This window comes from Clarias gariepinus, chromosome 11, assembly GCF_024256425.1.
Source record: "Clarias gariepinus isolate MV-2021 ecotype Netherlands chromosome 11, CGAR_prim_01v2, whole genome shotgun sequence".
Lineage (NCBI taxonomy): Eukaryota > Metazoa > Chordata > Actinopteri > Siluriformes > Clariidae > Clarias > Clarias gariepinus.
In genome coordinates, this window is record NC_071110.1 from 30,462,169 (window position 1) to 30,480,349 (window position 18,181).

Below are 18,181 nucleotides of genomic sequence, written 5' to 3' on the forward strand. Positions count from 1 at the left end.
GGAGCGAGCACAGATTTCTAAAAATCTAACATGATCCAGCTTAGCCTTTTGCTTTTGATTGGAATTTGATCTGATGTACCTGTGCTTGCTCTTGTCAGCAGGCATTTAGAAACCCCAAACAGCAGTAATGTGGATGAAACAATTTTCCAGTCCTACAGTGTTTCTGAGGGTTTTTTGTTTTTACCAGAAACATGCCTAAACAAAGTGTTTATGATGTCATCTATGTTAGGCATATCTATCAAGTAATTACTGTGTTTTGCACAACTTGCTACAAGGCTAAAGATGGAATTAATTCATTTTTTAAAAAGGGTTTTTTGTTTTCTTTTTCACTGTAGTACCAAATAGCATTGCAGTGTAGAACTTACTTTTTGTTGTGGTAGATGTACAGTGCATCTCGAAAAATTAGAATATCAAAAAGTTAATTTTCTTTCATAATTCAACAAAAAACTAATTCTGGGTTTTCACATATAAAGTGAAAAATTTAAAACCTTATGTTTCAATTTTAATGATTACAGCTCACGAAAACCAGTAATAAAAACCAGTATCCTAAACTAAAAATTTATTATTATAATATTTTGAGTAAAGTACTATTTATACAGTAAATGCCATGTATATTTTGCACGTGCAGTTCACTCAGTACACATAGAGGGAAGATTGCTGACCTGATAGTTGTCCAGATGATGCACTACACAATAAACGTAACCCACAGAAGGTCATAGCAGAGAAGGTTGGCTGTTTGCAGTGTGCTGTATCGAAGCATGACTGGAAGGTCAAAGTTGTAGTAAAAAAAAGGTGCACAAGCAGCAGGGATGACCACAGTCAAGAAAAATAAAGCAACGGTAATTCAAGAACTTTACATGTGGAGTGGAGTGAGCCTGGATTTAGTTTATCAAGAGGCCCACGTAGATGTTTTTAAAAAATAGGCTACAACAGATGTATTCCTAATAGTATCGAGCCATTCCTGAACAAAAAACATCAGACGTGTCTTCCTGGGGCTAACGGGGAAAAAAAGAAAAAATTTACCCATCACTTAGTGGTCTGCCATTTTCTTTGTCCATCTTCTAACAGTCACATAAATATCAACAACAGTACTATGATCTTTAGAGGAAACAAAACTACACATTGCTGCCAGAATTCAACTTTTGAAACAGGGCATAGATAACTGTTAGTGTTTCAAAATGTTTTGAGCCCCTCTGTATATCCTGAATGAAACAGTAAACGCTAATGATGTCATTAACTCTAATAAACACAGTGATGTTATACTGAATATCGGCACTCTGTGAGCGCTGCTTAAACCAATCAAAATAGCGGATAGGAACTAACTGTTGTATAATAAGACTTTAATACACAATGGGCCAAAACATATTAGTCCTTAAAGAAATAAATATATATTGTCACATGTTTTAAACAAAAGCAAAAAGACTGCATAACCTTTAAGCACTTTTTTATTTTGTCTGTGGTGAAAATACAAAATTATATTTCTTTCATAAAATAAAAAAAAATGTTAAAGTGCATTAAAAGAAATATTATGATTATTTTTTTATTTTTTTATTTAAGGGCCAGAAAGGTTTTGTACTTTCGTCTTTTAACCCTGTAACACTATCTATACTAATGACGCGATGCGACGCGACGCGAACTCGATCCCGTGACGCCATCAAACTGCGCAGGCGGAAATGAAAAGTCGAAAAAGTCAGCAGTTGTTATTCTAGCTCGGCTGAACTTTAGAATAACTTTCCTTTTTTTCTTTTTTTTTCACGTCAAATCGAATTTTACGTGACTATTATAATGTGTATTTTGAATAGGGAGTTTGAATGTTGCGTTAAATATGAACGTTGTCGGCTGTTTCTCTCAGAGGAGATGTTTAGCTTGTTTAGCTCGCGCGCTGTGTGACAGTTTGCCAAGTGTATCAGTATTTATGATATGAAGAGGATGAGGCTGTGTTGTTTTTGTGGAGATTTAATATAATAATCTGTGTTTTTAAGTTGTGAGGGTTTTATAAACTGTCACAATGAGCGACAACGACGGGGAAGTCGAGATGTGAGTTCACTTTAATAAACTTAATATCATAATACTATCATATACAGTATGTATATATATATATATATATATATATATATACAGTATGTGTGTGTATATATATATATATATAGATATAGATAGATAGATAGATAGATATATGTATATATACAGTATATATATATATATAGATATAGATATAGATGGATAGATAGATAAATAGATAGATATAGATATATGTATATATACAGTATATATCGGTATATAACACATAGCAATACATTTAGTATTCAAATATTTATACAAGCTTTGTTTCTGAAGTGTGTAAAAAAAATTTTTGGCTGATTTTATATACACTTTTATATACTGATTTTGATGTACACTTTATAGTAAAAATTATCAAAATAATAGGGAAGGGAATCACCAGTCACCTTCTGATACCTCGGTATTGATTCGATTCTATAAGTATCACGATTATATAAATATTTTGTAATTATATAAAAAAAACAACCGCAGCATTTAAGCAATACAAACTGAGCGCTGCTCAGTTTAAAATTTAACTGAGCAGCATGTATCCTTATGTCCTCCAAGATTCTCTACACAGGATTCTCTCTCTCATCGTCTATACTGCTTTATGCTGAATATACGGTTGAAGGGGGGCCTGGAGCTCATCCCAGGAGACTTGGGGCATAAGGAAGGGTGGCGGTGTGGCACTCCATCACAGGGCACACAGGCATACACAAGCTTACAGCAATTTTGGAATCAGTCTAATGTCATGTTTCCGGACTAATGTCTAATAGTCTCATGTCTCCGAACTGTGGGAGAAAATCCTGGATCCTGGAGATATGAGGCGACAATGCCAACCACTAAGCCATTGTGCTGTTCCACATGGGATGAAAATGTGTGAATAGTCCAAGTGAACGACCTTTTTGATGTTTTTACAATCTCAAATACCTCCAAAGTGAGCGAGGGGGAGTTAAGATAGGAGTCTTAATGCACAAGATTTGTAATAATTTAACATATATGTTTCTGTTGTACCACTCGAAAGCTTCTGTGCTCCATACGGGATCATTTATACCTGAGGCTGTTCGGTAGATCACCGGTCACGACCAATCAAACTGAAAACCAGACAATTCTGGTCACTGATCATCGACCGGTTCATCTCAACTATAAACATAGAAATAGTTCTTAAAAATAGATTTTGTGATTTGTGAATCCCTGATATTTACAAAACAAAATAGAAAAAAAAGAGTTTAATTTACAGGAAGTTGTATGACAAAAGCTCCAGTTTAAACCTACACTGAATAATAATTAGGTTGAAAAAAATACGTTATTTTTAATTACTGCTTTAGTTAATAAAGAAGTATTTAGTGTCAGCGCTTTATAACGCTCGGTTTTCTGAAGCAACAGAATAGTCTTTACACTTTTACCACATCATGACAAGCGATGCTTTTTATTTATGTGAAATGAAGAAGAGAGAAGCTTCTGTTGTAACGGTGATTTTAGGACATTGTTAGATGTGTTCCTATAACAGCACCCTGTTTCATTTTTATTTCACTTTTTGTATACTGATTACTTACTGAGTCTTGTTTTTCTGAGTATCTCTTTTGCTTTCTTTCTGTGTGTGTGTGCTTGTGTGTGTGCTTGTGTGTGTGCTATGTAGGATTACTGAAGGATTGGAGCGGCCGCCCAGCAGCTACGGCTCCATGTGTAGCGATGATGTTGATGATATAAATGATGTTGATGATGAGCTTCAGGTTGCTGCTGCTAAACCCATCATTAAAGTCACTTTACCTACAAGGTGTGTGTGTGTGTGTGTGTGTGTGTGTGTGAGAGAATCTATATTGTGTAACTTGGAAATATATGAAGGCTTTGCCTTTGACTTATCTTTCCCTTCTTTTTTTTCCTCTTTCATTTTCGTGTGTGTGTGTGTGTGTGTGTGTATGCGTGTGTGTATGCGTGTGTGTATGCGTGTGTGTATGCGTGTGTGTATGCGTGTGTATGCGTGTGTGAGACAGGGTCAAGCTTCATCGTCCAGACTCACCAGAAACCGGCATCACCTCGGTCACGCAAGACCGACAGACCAGCATCCATAATGAGGGCGTCTACTACACTACTGCAGATAGGTAGCTACACCTTCACACTTTGACGCGCTCACACACGCACTCACACACCCGCACTCACATCTTTTGGCACATACGCAGTGACACGTCTTAGCAAGCAATTACTCTACAGCGTCAGATTTTACAGCAACAACGTTATACACTTCCTTCTTCTTTCTTTCTTTCTGGAAGAAAATGAACAAACACGTGGTTTATTGTAAATTGTAATAATTCTGTTAATTAGTCTGTGCAAGTCCATGACATCATGCCCACTCTCTACAGTCTTTCTCACTTACTTATTTTCTGTTTTAATTTCTTCATTTCTTTTATCTTTATTTCCTCTCTTTCTTTCTTTTTTCCACACTTCTATTTTAATTTTCTCCTTCTCTCCTTTCTTTCTTCTTTGTTTCCATCAAAGAACCCACCTTTCTTCCATTTCCTTTCTCCCTCCCTTCCTTCCTTCACTCATTCCTTCCTTCACCTCTTCCATTCATCATCAATTTCTATCCATCTATTCATCAATCTAAAATCCTTCCTTACCTTCCTTAATCGCCTATGTCTCTTTTTTTTTCTACTTCTCAGGGTCTTACATGCTAGGGATGAGAATCACCGCTCACACTACCGATACAGTATTATCAAGATACCTCAGTGCAGATTAAATCAAATTTAAATTTTATAAATATCATGATTTTATAAATATCCAGTTTTGATATTGGATTTTCCCTTTGATTTTGTTACAATGTTAAACCTTAAAAAATGTTTATGAGTGTTTAAATGTCACCCGTTACTTATAACAATAGTTTACTCACATAAAAACCAAGCGCAGCATTTAAACACTCAAACTAACTTTAAGAGTTTACAAGAGTTTAAAAACTTAACTGAGCAGCGTGTATCTCTGTAATCTGCCATGATTATTATTTCCAAAAAACTCTGCAAATAATTTACACCTACAAAATGTATAAATAGTTCAGAGCGCGCCACCTGTAGGATTATAAAGAAATGCCGACGTTTTGTCTCCTCATATGCTTCCAAAGTCGCAAAATTTAAAAGTGATCGCACAGGCACACGATTTTGGACTAATGTGTGCTCGCAGTGTTTTGAGACTGTGTGTAAGCGCCTGTAATGAGCGAGTTTAAGACTAATTCGAACTGGGTTTTTTGGAAAAAAAAAAAAAAAAAGGCAGATCGGAGGTTTTTAACAAGCGATTTTTGATGATGTAACGCCATAGAAATTTTCTTCTGTTGTTTCGCTTGGAATCTTCTGCGCTCGGTACAGAATCCGATCAATATATCTATCTATCTGTCTATTTATTTATTTATTTTCAAATCGATTTTGAAGTCAGTGTAACGATACATGAATCGCAACACAAAAGAATCAGGATTCATAACTGAATACATTTTTTTCTTCATCACTATTATATTCCTTCATGTTTCCTTCCTTTTCCAATTTTTTGTAAATAAACAGCCAGTTTTTTAAATCTGTGCTTTCCTGTGATACGTCGCAGAAATATATCACTCAGCAAAAATGTCTACATGATATTTACACACATACATTTATGTAAGTTCCATGTCTGTGCGTTTGTGTGTGATTCAGGAAAGAGTCGGAACCAGAAGAAGGTTCAGAGTTTGCAGAAACCGAGAGTTATGTGTTTGTGAGAGAACCCCAAAACCGACAGAGGAGGAATATCCAGCCGCAGCCGACTGCTCCCGAACCCACGCCCCCGCTTGCATCCGCAACGGATCCGGCACACGAACTTACCCTGCCCTATGTGTTCACGGTGAGTGTGTGACTTAACTTGTTGCCTGAATGTAATTAAGATGAATCAGAAGATAAATCCCAGAAGTGACCTGTGTGTGTCTGCAGTGTCTCAACTGTGACCCGTGTGTGTGTGTGTGTGTGTGTGTGTGTGTGTGTGTGTGTGTGTGTGTGTGTGTGTGTGAGATTAGGCCATGCTGAACTCTCTCAGAAATCTGAACAGGATGGAGCTGGGGTGTTTCGTGCACACTTTGTACTCGCAGTGTAAAGGTCAGCTGGAGTTCCGGCAGCTGCAGCAGGAGGGTGAGATGGACGTCCTCGGCGTGGTGGACCGGATGCTGGAGAAATGGGACAAAGGAGAGGCGCTGCACATCACCGTACGCACGCTGCACGACATCAACAAACGTGACCTCGCCGGCGCACTGGAGAGCGTGTGCAGGAGAGGTAGGACTCAGGAAGGCATGGGTTAAGACTGCTTACAGCTGCTGTAGTGATGATCACCAACTCCTTTTCTTTACTCTCTCTCTCTCTCTCTCTCTCTCTAGCCTTGGTGCAGTACGAGCTGCGAGCCAGCCACAAGCGGCGTTATTACAGTCTCTACGAGGGAACCTGTCGCCCCGGGCAACAGCGCTATATCAAGCACGTCTACGTAGAAACCCCGATCGTCCTCGAAACACCAAACAACGAGAGAACGCCGATCCGCACCGCCGACCTCTTCACTCCCGCCGAGGGCGGAGGTCACATCCGGGTCGTCGTGACGACGGGAGTCCCGGCCGTCGGCCTCACGGTCAACGTCCAGGCGTTCATCATGGACTGGACGGAGGAGCACGCGTTCCAGGACACGTTCTGGTTTGTCTTCGCTCTCCCGGGTCGTGACCTTCACCTGGTCAGGAACTCAGAGCAGACATTCCTGGAGTTCCTTTCCTCGTTCTATCCCGAAGCCAAGCATGCGGAATTCCTCGCCCAAGATCGCGCCACGCTCTTCATCATTGACGCCCTTGAGCTCTGCAGACAGCCTCTGGATTTCCAGAACAATCCGACCGTCACGAACATCACGACTCCGGCCCGTGCCGATGTCCTCCTCACTAGTCTGATCAAGGGGGACTTGTTGCCCCACGCTCGCATTTGGATCACATCCTGTCGCTCGGCTTTCCGGAAACTCCCGGCAAACTCCATCAGCAGGTTCACCGAGCTGAAGGGATTCGGAAATGCGCAGAAGGACGAGTATTTCACCAAACGCACTAAAGACCGGGCGTTAGGCCAGCGAGTCCTGGATCACGTCAAGGGTTTTCTGCCGCTGTACGATGCCTGCTACCTGCCGCTCTTCTCCTGGATCGTGTCCTTCGTTTACGAGCGCCGCCTACTGAACAGAGGGATCACCGATCCGGAGCCGGCGGTCGCCACGTTTTACATGCAGTACATCATCGTGCTGACGAACCGGAAGATCGAGCGCTACGTCGGCACCGGGTTTGACGCGTCGCGGTGGAAAGACTCCGATAAAGACTTCTTGATGAAAATGGGCAAACTGGCGCTAAGGATGACGCTCGATGGACAGGACATCTTTTACGAAGACACCGTGTACCAATATTCCCTGGAGATGGACGAGGTCACACATCGGAGCGGAATCTCATCGGAAACAAATGAAGCTTCCGTAAGCAATGGGCGGAGCTTTCGTTTTGTACACCCCAACATTCAGAAGTTTATGGCCGCCCTGTATGTCTATGTCAAGTTTCGGGGGGCGGGAGAAAACGTTTTGCAGCAGAATGTGGGGAAGACGAAGTCCGAACGTCCCGTCAGCGAGCTTTTCAAACCCACCATCGACTACGTCCTCGCCCGCAGAGATGGAGACATGGACCTCTTCTTGCGCTTTCTGTTGGGACTGGCCACCCGCAGCGCGGAGATGCATCTGCGCGGCCACCTGCTGCCTCAGTATCACCCCGAACCAAAGGCCGTGGACGATGTGATCAAACATATTAAGAAGTCTGTACAAAAGAAAAACGCCATACCTGAGCGGTGTAGGAATTTGGAACTGTGTCTCACAGAGCTGGAAGAGAGCAGGAACGCCCGATGATGGATCGACAAAAGGACTGGGGATGTTAAATGAGTGCAGGCTTTATTTATTAATGATGTAAGGAGGAAGCTGAAAGGTTTTTACTTCAAGGGAAATTTTAAACAATATAGTGTGAGAGAGAAAAAAATTGCACAGACCAAAAAACATCACATTTTATTGTGTGATTGCAGTGTGTGGTGTGTGTTTTTTTTGTTTTGTTTTTTTTGTCAGATGAGTGGCATTTAGTCGGAGTGTTGCCATAGCGACAGCATGTCTACTTCTGTTCTCTCCTGTTAGGTGAGCCAAATGTTTTCTCAGGGTGTCTCGGCGTACATGCTGTCAGCAATCATAGGATGATGGCGTCTTTAGCCCCGCCCCAATGCACTTGCATCATGCTTTGTTTCTGCCAATAGATGCACTTGGATCTCATTTTGTAACATTCAGTAGAGCTAGCTCTGCCCCTAAAACGTCGCCTGTCTAAACGATCTACAGAAAGATCCTGGAGCTACAAGTGGAAAGACAATCCCTCCAGCTCTGGAAGCCTCGTCACTACGTTTGGGAGGAGAAAACGTCACTCATGCAAAATGTTATAGATCCTAAATCGTACACTACTTCAAAATAAAGTGTTTTTCTTATCACTAACACTCCTTGCTTTTGAGTGGGCTTGAGCGTTTACTCACTTCATCATCCACTGATGGAATACAGGCTTTTGTTCTCTTTTTTTTTTTTTTTGGGTTCTTGATGAAATAAAGTCGTCATAAAGCAGACAAGAGTCATCTAAGAACATTAAACAAACAAACAGATTAAGTGAATATCTAATATCTTTTATAAAATAATAATAAAATTCATTGTTTACATTTACCACATGCATATTGTGTAAGTTTATCTAAATGCTCGTAATAATGCATCAGTTGATGATATAATAACATGGTGCTGTCTTTCTGCATTGAATGTGGTGGTTTTTGTGCTTTTTAAGAATTTTTTTTTATTACAGTGCTGCATGATTTGATTTAAAAATCACATTGATTATGGTTTAAAGACACGCATTGCAATTCGAACTGCAATGTTTATTAAATGTAGCATTTCATATTCAAATATATTTAGTAGAGATTACTTTATGTATGCATTTGTCTGACAATCTAAAAAATGTATGCATTTGTCTGACAATCTAAAAAAAATATTCAATCTGGATATTTATAAAATTATAATATCTTTACAGAATAGAAGTACAAGTGGAATCGGGGTATCACCCAGGTATCTTGATATTGTACCAGCTGGTCCCTAGTCTTTCCCATTGCAAATATTTATCTAGGCTAACAGCACGTAATTGGACAAATAATCTCATACTTATTTATAACCTCTAAACTAGTTTAAAAAGCATTTTAAATAGATATTTAAATACTTAATTATTGCTAAAAACTCATTTCTGACTGTGCAGAATTTCTGACAATAGCTGCACAGGTGCATAATGTGACTTTGTATTGCAATTAATTGTGTAGCACTGATAAATAATTCACAGCCTTCCTACAACCGATTGTTTATGGGAGGTGTCTGGTCTTTGCTGTGTGTGATAATAAAGCCCCCCCCCCCTATTTAAAATAGAAAATGGCATTTATGTATTACACATGTAATATATATTTATTTTTATATTAATATATTTCCATGCCAACAAAAATTTTACTGAACCAACAGGGCCCGTCCATTCCCACCCTGTTCCATCTCATTTCGCTGTACTTTTATCTTGTCCCATCCTTTCCTGTCCTATCCCATCTTATCCCATTTTTTCTTGACTCTTATCCTATTTTATCTCATCCCATCCTTTTCTGACCCATTATTTTCCATCTTGTTCTGTCCCATCTCATCCCATTTTATCCCAGCCAGTTTTACTTCGTCTTCCCCTCGACTCCAGCTATCCTCGTATATCCCATCCTCATACATTTATATCATTCTGTGATATAAAAAAGTAAAACTCATGTTTACATTTACATGTTTATGAGTTATGTTTACAAGTTTTATATTGATTCAAAATGCTTAAAATATCATGTTAATATATATTTATCAGTGCTCTAAACATTTTTTTTTATTAGTGTAAATTAATAGGGCTGCATGGTTTGAAAAAAATAATTTAAAAAGAAACTGCTTAAAAGATAAAGCGACTGATATTTGGATCTGTTAGATGTTGGCAACATTTTCAATTCTCACTTACTCAATAGTCACACATGCACTTTGAAGTGTGAATTTAATCATCTGTAAGGGATTTAGTATAAAAACTGATGTAAGTATTTTATTTATGCGTAAACACATCTGGCCATTCTTTTCTGACCTCTGGCTTCAACAAGGCAATTTTACACAGAGAACTGCTGCTTACAGGAATCTCTTTAAACCCTAGAGCTGGTTGTGTGTAAAAATCCTAGTAAATTCAAATTTTATTTATCGCATACACAGTCATACACAATATGATATGCAGTGAAATGCTTAATGCTTAATGCAGTAGATTCTCAGTTTCGGCAAATACATAGAGCAGCCTGTTTGGCATCAACAACCAAAACATATTCAAAGTTTCTTAAAATCGCTTTTCTTTGTCATTCTGATGCTTGGGTCGAACTTTACCAGATCGTCCGTGTTCTTTAAAATCGTGCCGATTGTTGAACTATTCATATGAAAAGAACAAGCGATGTCTCCTGTTTTTTTTTTTTTTTTATCTCGCTCCATTCTCTCTTTTATTTTGACATTCGTCTCCATCGTTATTGTTTGGCACTTCTTGCACTTGCTTCTGGACATCCTAGGATGCGCGCTGCACGTACGTGACAATGTATACGCCGGACATGTGATCTAACTTAATTTGTTCGAATCTTCGAAAGTTTGTAAATCGAATATACATATGTCTGGGAGACTTGCTGTCCTATTAATACAAATAAAAATATTTATTAATCCACTCATTTATACTTCACATCCTGTGTAATTTATCTGTTTGTTACATATGAGTGCCATCTTTAAGGTAAAATACATTCTAAAAGCTTTTATTTTTGAAGATATTTTTTAAGATTTCATCAGTCTGTTCTAAAATTTCCCGATTTTACCCGAATGTTCTCGAACGTCCGTTTTCAAACGCTTGTACGAAGATCACCGAACTCACCCGAGCGCGTACGTACGATGTCAGCCGAAAGTACCCGAACTCGCCTTCGTAGCCGCTTCGGCGGATGTTCGCGAAGTTTCCGGAACATTCCGAGGTTTCCCGGAAGCCTGTCGACGCGTGCGCGAGCCGGCTCTCACAATAGCAGCACTACACAGTGTCGGTTGCGCGCGTCTCTTAAAACTCATTTTACAAAACAAAACAAAATAGTAAATAAACAACAGAACATAAAACTTCCTTCTGTTTAGCTGAGAGAACTGAGGTTTTGTGGATTTAACATGTCTTTGCTCTGTTACAATAAAGGTTGTGGGCAGCGTTTTGACCCGGACAACAATCCTGAAGGTAGGATATAAATATATATTTACATTTATTTAATTCATCTATATTTATATTTATATATCTGTAATAATGATAATAAATTCTTTTTTATAAGGTATCAAACTCGATTTTCTGATCACCTTAACTTTAAGACCTTAAGAGACTTTAGTGACTAGTAATGTAGCCTTAACTTTATGACTAACACTATTATAATATTATCAGATTATTATTATTATTATTATAATATTATCATATACTCGGTATAACATATATCAATTCATTTACTAATAAAATATTTACAGGAAAAGTGTTTCTTTTCCTGACGTTTGTATAAATTTTGGGCTGAGTGTGTGTGTGTGTGTATACTGTGTATATATATATATATATATATATATATATATAAAAATAAAAATGAAGGGAACACTTAGTCCCGGTTTGACTTGAACCATGCATACAGATATTGGAGGCGTTCAAGTAAAACTGGGACTAAGTGTTCCCTTTATTTTTTTTGACCAGTGTATATATATACATATATATATATATATATATATATATATATATAGTTATTTAAGTTAAGCCTTTATTTGTCATATGTACGTTACTGCACTGGTGTCTGAGCCCAGGGTCAGACGTGATACAGCGCCCCTAAAGCAGATAATGTTAAGGGTCTCACTCAAGGACCCGACAATAACAACCTGGTGGAGTTGAGGCTCGAACCGGCGACTTTCTGATCAATAACTTTTAAATATTAACTCGCCTTAACCCTCTGAGTTATCACGTCCCCCGAACACTGCTGTATATAGTAGAAATAGGTAAAAGGGTAAAGCTAAAAATAAGCTGACCAGCTTTAATGTAATCCGTGCTATTGAAGCCCACGTACATGTATGCCTGCAACACTGATGAACCCCCTTAATTTTTTTTTTAAACTGTAATTTTGCTAAAGTTTGTTTGGTGTGACATTACACGGATTTCACTGAATAGTATTAGGAAATTGTATGAAATGTACCTAGTTCATGGCAATATCTTGAATCTGCTGTCATTTCATCCTATTACAGTGGGTAGAAGAGGATATAGAAAAGTTTTTGTTCACGCCTCATTTACACCAAGTTGTACCTCTTTCATCAGCCAAATACACTCCATGTTCGATAGTTCACTTATACCACTTTAGCGCTGTTATTTCAGAGGTAAAAATATGAACTAATCGCAGTAAAATATTCAGTTTAGCTTCTCTAATTTATATCTATTGGTGCAGGTGTTTGTTTACGAAACGTAAAGATATCATTGAAAGAGCAAGTTCTGATCAATCTACAGACTAAATCTTTACATAATTTTTGGATATAGCTATATAAATAAACTGTCATTATAGTTTCCCCATGCACACTTGTCTTTAGTCACTCAGTGTGTGTTGTTTTCGTGTCTCATTCCAGGTGTGTGCACTTACCATCCTGGAGTTCCAGTTTTCCATGACGCCCTGAAAGTAAGTCTACCCGACACCCACAATGTGCTCATTTTAAATACTACAACAAATAGTCGTAGTTAACATCCGTCTCTGTGTCTGTGTTTTGTGTAACAGGGATGGTCATGTTGCAAAAGACGCACTACAGACTTCTCGGATTTCCTGAGCATCGCTGTAAGTGGACGTCTCCCCTCAGGGCTGCGTCTCAAACCTCACTACATAATCAGCTCTGTAGTGTGGTAAAGCTCAAGGAAGTGCACTCGGAGCTCTCATCCAAAGAAATTCCACATTGCACTTGACTCTAGAGCACCTAGACCACATGTTCTAGGAATCATTTGTTTGTATTCCAGAACAACAATGTTAAGTGGTTTTGTTCTAGAGCTTGGTTGTCTGTGTTGGTGTTACAGGGCTGCACAAAAGGTTGCCATAACCAGGAGAAACCCCCCGAGCCGGTGAAACCTGAGGTTAAGAGTTCTGGAGGTAAGAAGGAGCTCGAGGATCTGAAACCGCGCTTTAACGAATACATCATTCAGGCTCCCAAACCCATGGAGTTCATCCAGAGACCCAGGTACTGAGCTAGAACCAATCTAAGCAATTTCCCTCTGGGATCAATAAAGTTCTTTGAATCTTAAATCTACAACACACACACACACACACACACACACACAGCAGCATGTACACTGATACAGTTCATTCAAGGTCAGTGTATAATGTTACACACCGTAAAATAGACCTCACTAATCCTGTGTGTTTCAGTGCTGATGAGCCGCTGGTGGAGCTGCAGCAGAAAGTGTCTCCGTCCCTGAGGCAGGCACTCGAGAACCTTAAACTAGCAGAAACCAATCAGATTTTAGAGAAAGGTAAGGATCAGCCAATCAGAACAATCACTCGGACCGAGAGGCGCAACAACACAACATTCGGGTCATGATGTGTGTGTGTGTTTTGCAGAGGATGAGGCGAATGAGGTGAAAATTGGAACAGCATGTAAAAATGGAGGTTGCTCTAAGGTAACACACACACACACACACACACCTCACTTTTGTCCTTATAGTTCCTAACAGCTATTAGGGAGTGTGAAATACTGTTTGTCTGTGTGTGTGTGTGTGTGTGTGTGTGTGTGTGTGTGTGTGTGTGTGTGTTTCAGACTTTTTCAGGACCAGCAAGTAATGAGGACAGGTGTGTGTTTCACCCAGGAGTTCCCATCTTCCATGAGGGGTGAGAAAGAATCACACACACACACACAGCCACACACACTATGGGACATCTTCTGTATGCAGTGGTGTAATGTGTGTGTGTGTGTGTGTGTGTGTAGAATGAAATACTGGAGCTGTTGTAGGAGGAAAACGTCAGACTTCAACACATTTCTTTCTCAGAAGGGATGTAACACCGGAGCTCATGTATGGAGGAAAGCTGACGTAAGTAGAACACACACACACACACACACACACACACACACACACACACACGTCTCAAAAAAACAAGAATAGCATTATTATTTTTTTTTTTGTGTGTGTAGGGGAAAAAGGTGGTACCATGCCGGTTTGATTGGCATCAGACTGCTAGTCATGTGACCATCTCCATCTACGCTAAACACTCCAATCCTGAGCTGTGTTCAGTACGAGCCAACAGCACTACGGTAAGGTTTTATATTAACACCTGCATTCTTTCCATGTGAAGCAAATGTCACTCTTTGCTCTTTCTTGATGCTATTAAATTGTGTGTGTGTGTGTGTGTGTGTGTGTGTGTGTGTGTATTATCCATGGCAGGTGTGTATCCGAGTGATCTTTGAGGGAGAGAAGGAATTCGAACAGACGATCAGTCTCTGGGGGGTGAGTGCTTCAAAAGTCAGCTTACAATTGTTGCTTATGTTACATTTATTGTTTATAATTTGATCAGGGTTTTACAGACCACAGAGAATTCTTAATGTTGACCAATTAGAGCACAGAGTAAATTAGACATCGACTAATACGAGCGCGGATGAAGTTATATGTCGACCAAACAGAGTGCAGGGAGAGGTAGACGGCGACAAATGAAGGGTGGCACAAAGGAAGTTAGATGTTGACCAGTCAGAGCACAGAGGAAGGACAAAGACTAACCGATCATCAGGCACATAAAAATTCACTTTCTGAGAGGTGTAACCCCAGACCAATCACAACACTGTGAAAAATCACAATGTTATGATGTCATCAGCATGCACCTTGTGGTGTGGTTAAATAAAAAAAAAAAAATAATAATAATAATAAAGTAATCAAGTAAAGGTGATGTCACTGTTCTGTCGTGTCCCGACAGGTCATTGATGTCAGCAAGAGCGTTGTGAACATGGTGGCTGCCAAAATTGAGGTCGTCATGAAGAAGGCGGAGCCGATGTCATGGGCGCGGCTGGACCTGCCCCCGCCCACTCCTAATCCGACCAATGAGAAGTAAGACGAGGACAGCGTGTAGGGGAAAGGGACTGAAAGAGAGCTTACTCAGAACAACAGTGTAATTCTGTACTGTACTGCACACACACACACACACACACACACACACAGAACTTCAATCAAATAAAAAAAAGAGTATCAGATTTTACCAACACACACACACAGACATTCTAAGTTACAAATGACAGAAATAGAACACATAGTTAATTGCTGAAGTATGAGCTCTCTCACACACACACACACACACACACACACACACACACACACAATTTCATTCCTATACAATGTGTCTCTTCTCTCACAGAGTGCCTGTGCTGTCCAACTTTCTCAGCATTTTACTCTCTCTCTCTCTCACACACACACACACACACACACACACACACACACACACACACACACACACACACATTCTCCATGCACATGTCCTTTTATTCTTGCTTTTTATCACTTGACAGCTGGCATAAACTGTGTCTCATTTCCGGGTCATGTCCTTTTTTTAATCACCACACATCAGTCTTTACACTAGACTCCAACTCTGTCTCATTTGCCCTTTAGACCACCCCCATTTCTCCGTTGTGTCCCAAATCATTGCTGCATATCTGCTAATAAGACAAGATTCATCTTTCACAAAAGCAATGATGGTAGAGAACATGCAGGAAAGATGGACCAAGAGGGGGGCTTAAGTTGAATATGATCAGCCAATCACAAGCCGGATACTCACTCAAGCAGATCACCCGCACTCCTTTTCCACCAAGGCGGTTCCAGAGATAGTTCGAACTAGCCGGTGCCCAGTTTTGAACCAGTTGTTTTCAGACATAAAAAACAGTTCCATGGTAGAACCAACACTTTTGTGGACTAGAACAAAAAACAACCGCATATGCAGAGGCCGAGGCTCTTACCCATAGAAAAACAATGGCAGTTCTTAGGAAGTTCACTATTCAATATATACTGATCATATATCATAATCATTTTGTATCTTCGTTACATAAAAATTATTGGAAATCTAAATAAAAATCGTCGAATTATATTTTAAATGACAAGCAACATCAAAAATAGCTTCACTAACATGGCCGTGGCTACATTAGCTAGGACTGCTGTGTATTTTTTAGGTGAAATGGAAGTCCAGCAGCAGGGACAAGCGATCAGTTTAGCATTTAGATATTTACATTAATTATACATTAAATTCCTTCCTTTATGGAACAGATTAGCAAGAAGTCACAATGCTTCAACATCATTTCCTCAGTTCACTTTAATACACAGTTATTTTGTAACATGTGCTATAAATTATATAAAAAATGTTAATGGACACTGAATATTGTTATGTTCTTCTGATGTTGTAATCCAAATCTTTTTAAAAATACGAGGTGCTGTATTTTTCCAGAGGGATCTGGAAACTGTGCTATGAAGCACCGAAGCTGAGAATTTCTGTGTATAGGTTAAAGATCAGATTCCAGTCAATGTACAAAAGCTCTTTATTTTTATTATATAATATGAATGGAATAAAGTTTCAGAGTCTCATTATCATACTGTGCCTCAAGTCTTCTGTAAACGTCAATCGCTTTTACGCCTTCATTCACCAGAAACTTTATCACAAGTCCTAGTTTTACTGAAACTGATTCGACTCTTTAAGGAATAAAACACTTGGCCAAGTCTGCTTAAGGAAAATAATCAGTTACTGAATGGAGTGATACCAGCACAAATTGTTTATTTCTCTAAATATTAATACGTACCAAATCCTCCAATTTTAAAACTATTATTTGTTTTCATATATATATTTTTTTACTTTATTATTACATTTAAAGGAGACCCTGTTATGCAAAATTCACTTTGTAGTCATTTTAGTCCATTACATGAGTCTCCAGGGTATTTATTTTGTACTGGGTACAAACTGGGTTTAAAAAAGGCAATTAGATTCTCTCCTTATTGTGACCTCATATAAGATGTGCTTCTCCTCCAGTTTGTTGCTTTGTGGAGAGGCGTGGCTCAGCAGGAGGGCATTTACATGGACAATGGGAAAATAAAGAGAGTTTAAAGTATAAAAAAATGCATTAGCTGGGGCATGAACACATGAAAACCATGGAAGAGTTTTTCAAATAAAAAAGTGAAACTCGTAATGTATGTTCTAAATTAATTGACCAAAAAATTTTTTTTTTCCATTTTGATAATTATGGGTTAGGCGGCACAGTGGCGTCGGGGTTAGCACTGTCACCTTGCATCTCCAGGGTCCAGGTTGAATTCCCGGCCAGGCTCAATTCCCGTCTCTGTTTGCATGGAGTTTGCATGTTCTCCCCGTGCTTGGTGGGTTTCCTCTGGGTACTCCGGTTTCCTCCCACATTCCAAAGACATGTAGGTAAGGTTAATTGATGTCTCAAAATTGCCCGTAGTGTGTGAATGGGTGTGTGTACAGGAATTACCTCAACCTTAAGAACACTGTCATGCAAACTTGATTCGAGATTTTGGGAGAGCTTTACAAGAAGTGGAGTGAGGCTGGAGTCAGTGAATCAAGAGCCACCACAGACAGACGTCTTCAGGAAATGGGCTACAATTGTTGCATTTCTAGTATTAAGTCACTTCTAAACCAGAGACAACGTCAGAAGCTGCTTACTTTGGCTAAGAACAAAAAAAAAAACTGGGCTGTTGCTCAGTGTTTCTTTTTTTAAACGAAAGTAAATTTAGCATTTTATTCGGAAATCAGTTTCCACAGTCGGTGATGATTTAGGGAGCCATGTCATGTGCTGGTGTTGGTCCAGTTTGTTTTATCAAGTCCAAAGTCAACACAGCTAACCCAATCTACCAGGACATTTTAGAGCACTTGATGCTTCTGTCTGCTGACAAGCATCATAGAGATGCTGATTTCCTTTTCCTGCAGGACTTTACACCTACCCAGAGTGAGAATAATACCAATAATTGGGTTGCTGGCCATGTTATTAC

General features: G+C 39.3%; 2 protein-coding genes across 2 annotated transcripts; both read left to right on the plus strand.

Annotated features, from left to right (window-relative positions):
- The first annotated feature begins 1,662 nt into the window (after positions 1–1,662).
- On the plus strand, positions 1,663–8,565 carry nlrc3l (NLR family, CARD domain containing 3-like). The gene is made up of 6 exons (XM_053507258.1): positions 1,663–2,037; positions 3,680–3,817; positions 4,035–4,142; positions 5,712–5,895; positions 6,065–6,317; positions 6,419–8,565. The coding sequence occupies exons 1-6, from the start codon at positions 2,009–2,011 to the stop codon at positions 7,942–7,944; spliced, it is 2,238 nt and encodes a 745-aa protein (XP_053363233.1). The 5' UTR covers positions 1,663–2,008; the 3' UTR covers positions 7,945–8,565.
- Positions 8,566–11,174: 2,609 nt separating this feature from the next.
- chordc1a (cysteine and histidine-rich domain (CHORD) containing 1a) lies at positions 11,175–15,563 on the plus strand. Its single transcript, XM_053507262.1, has 11 exons — positions 11,175–11,398; positions 12,802–12,851; positions 12,948–13,004; positions 13,238–13,398; positions 13,587–13,690; positions 13,779–13,837; positions 13,975–14,045; positions 14,143–14,245; positions 14,347–14,466; positions 14,597–14,659; positions 15,120–15,563. The coding sequence occupies exons 1-11, from the start codon at positions 11,335–11,337 to the stop codon at positions 15,252–15,254; spliced, it is 987 nt and encodes a 328-aa protein (XP_053363237.1). The 5' UTR covers positions 11,175–11,334; the 3' UTR covers positions 15,255–15,563.
- Positions 15,564–18,181: the final 2,618 nt, after the last annotated feature.

What these genes read in the sequence shown, in the direction of transcription:
- nlrc3l (XM_053507258.1), top strand. Translation starts at nt 2,009, where the DNA reads ATGAGCGACAACGACGGGGAAGTCGAGAT. An exon ending in AACGACGGGGAAGTCGAGAT is followed by an intron (nt 2,038 to 3,679) that starts GTGAGTTCACTT and finishes TGTGCTATGTAG; the next exon opens with GATTACTGAAGGATTGGAGC. An exon ending in AAAGTCACTTTACCTACAAG is followed by an intron (nt 3,818 to 4,034) that starts GTGTGTGTGTGT and finishes TGTGTGAGACAG; the next exon opens with GGTCAAGCTTCATCGTCCAG.
- chordc1a (XM_053507262.1), top strand. Translation starts at nt 11,335, where the DNA reads ATGTCTTTGCTCTGTTACAATAAAGGTTGTGGGCAGCGTTTTGACCCG. An exon ending in TTTTCCATGACGCCCTGAAA is followed by an intron (nt 12,852 to 12,947) that starts GTAAGTCTACCC and finishes TTTGTGTAACAG; the next exon opens with GGATGGTCATGTTGCAAAAG. An exon ending in AGACGATCAGTCTCTGGGGG is followed by an intron (nt 14,660 to 15,119) that starts GTGAGTGCTTCA and finishes GTGTCCCGACAG; the next exon opens with GTCATTGATGTCAGCAAGAG.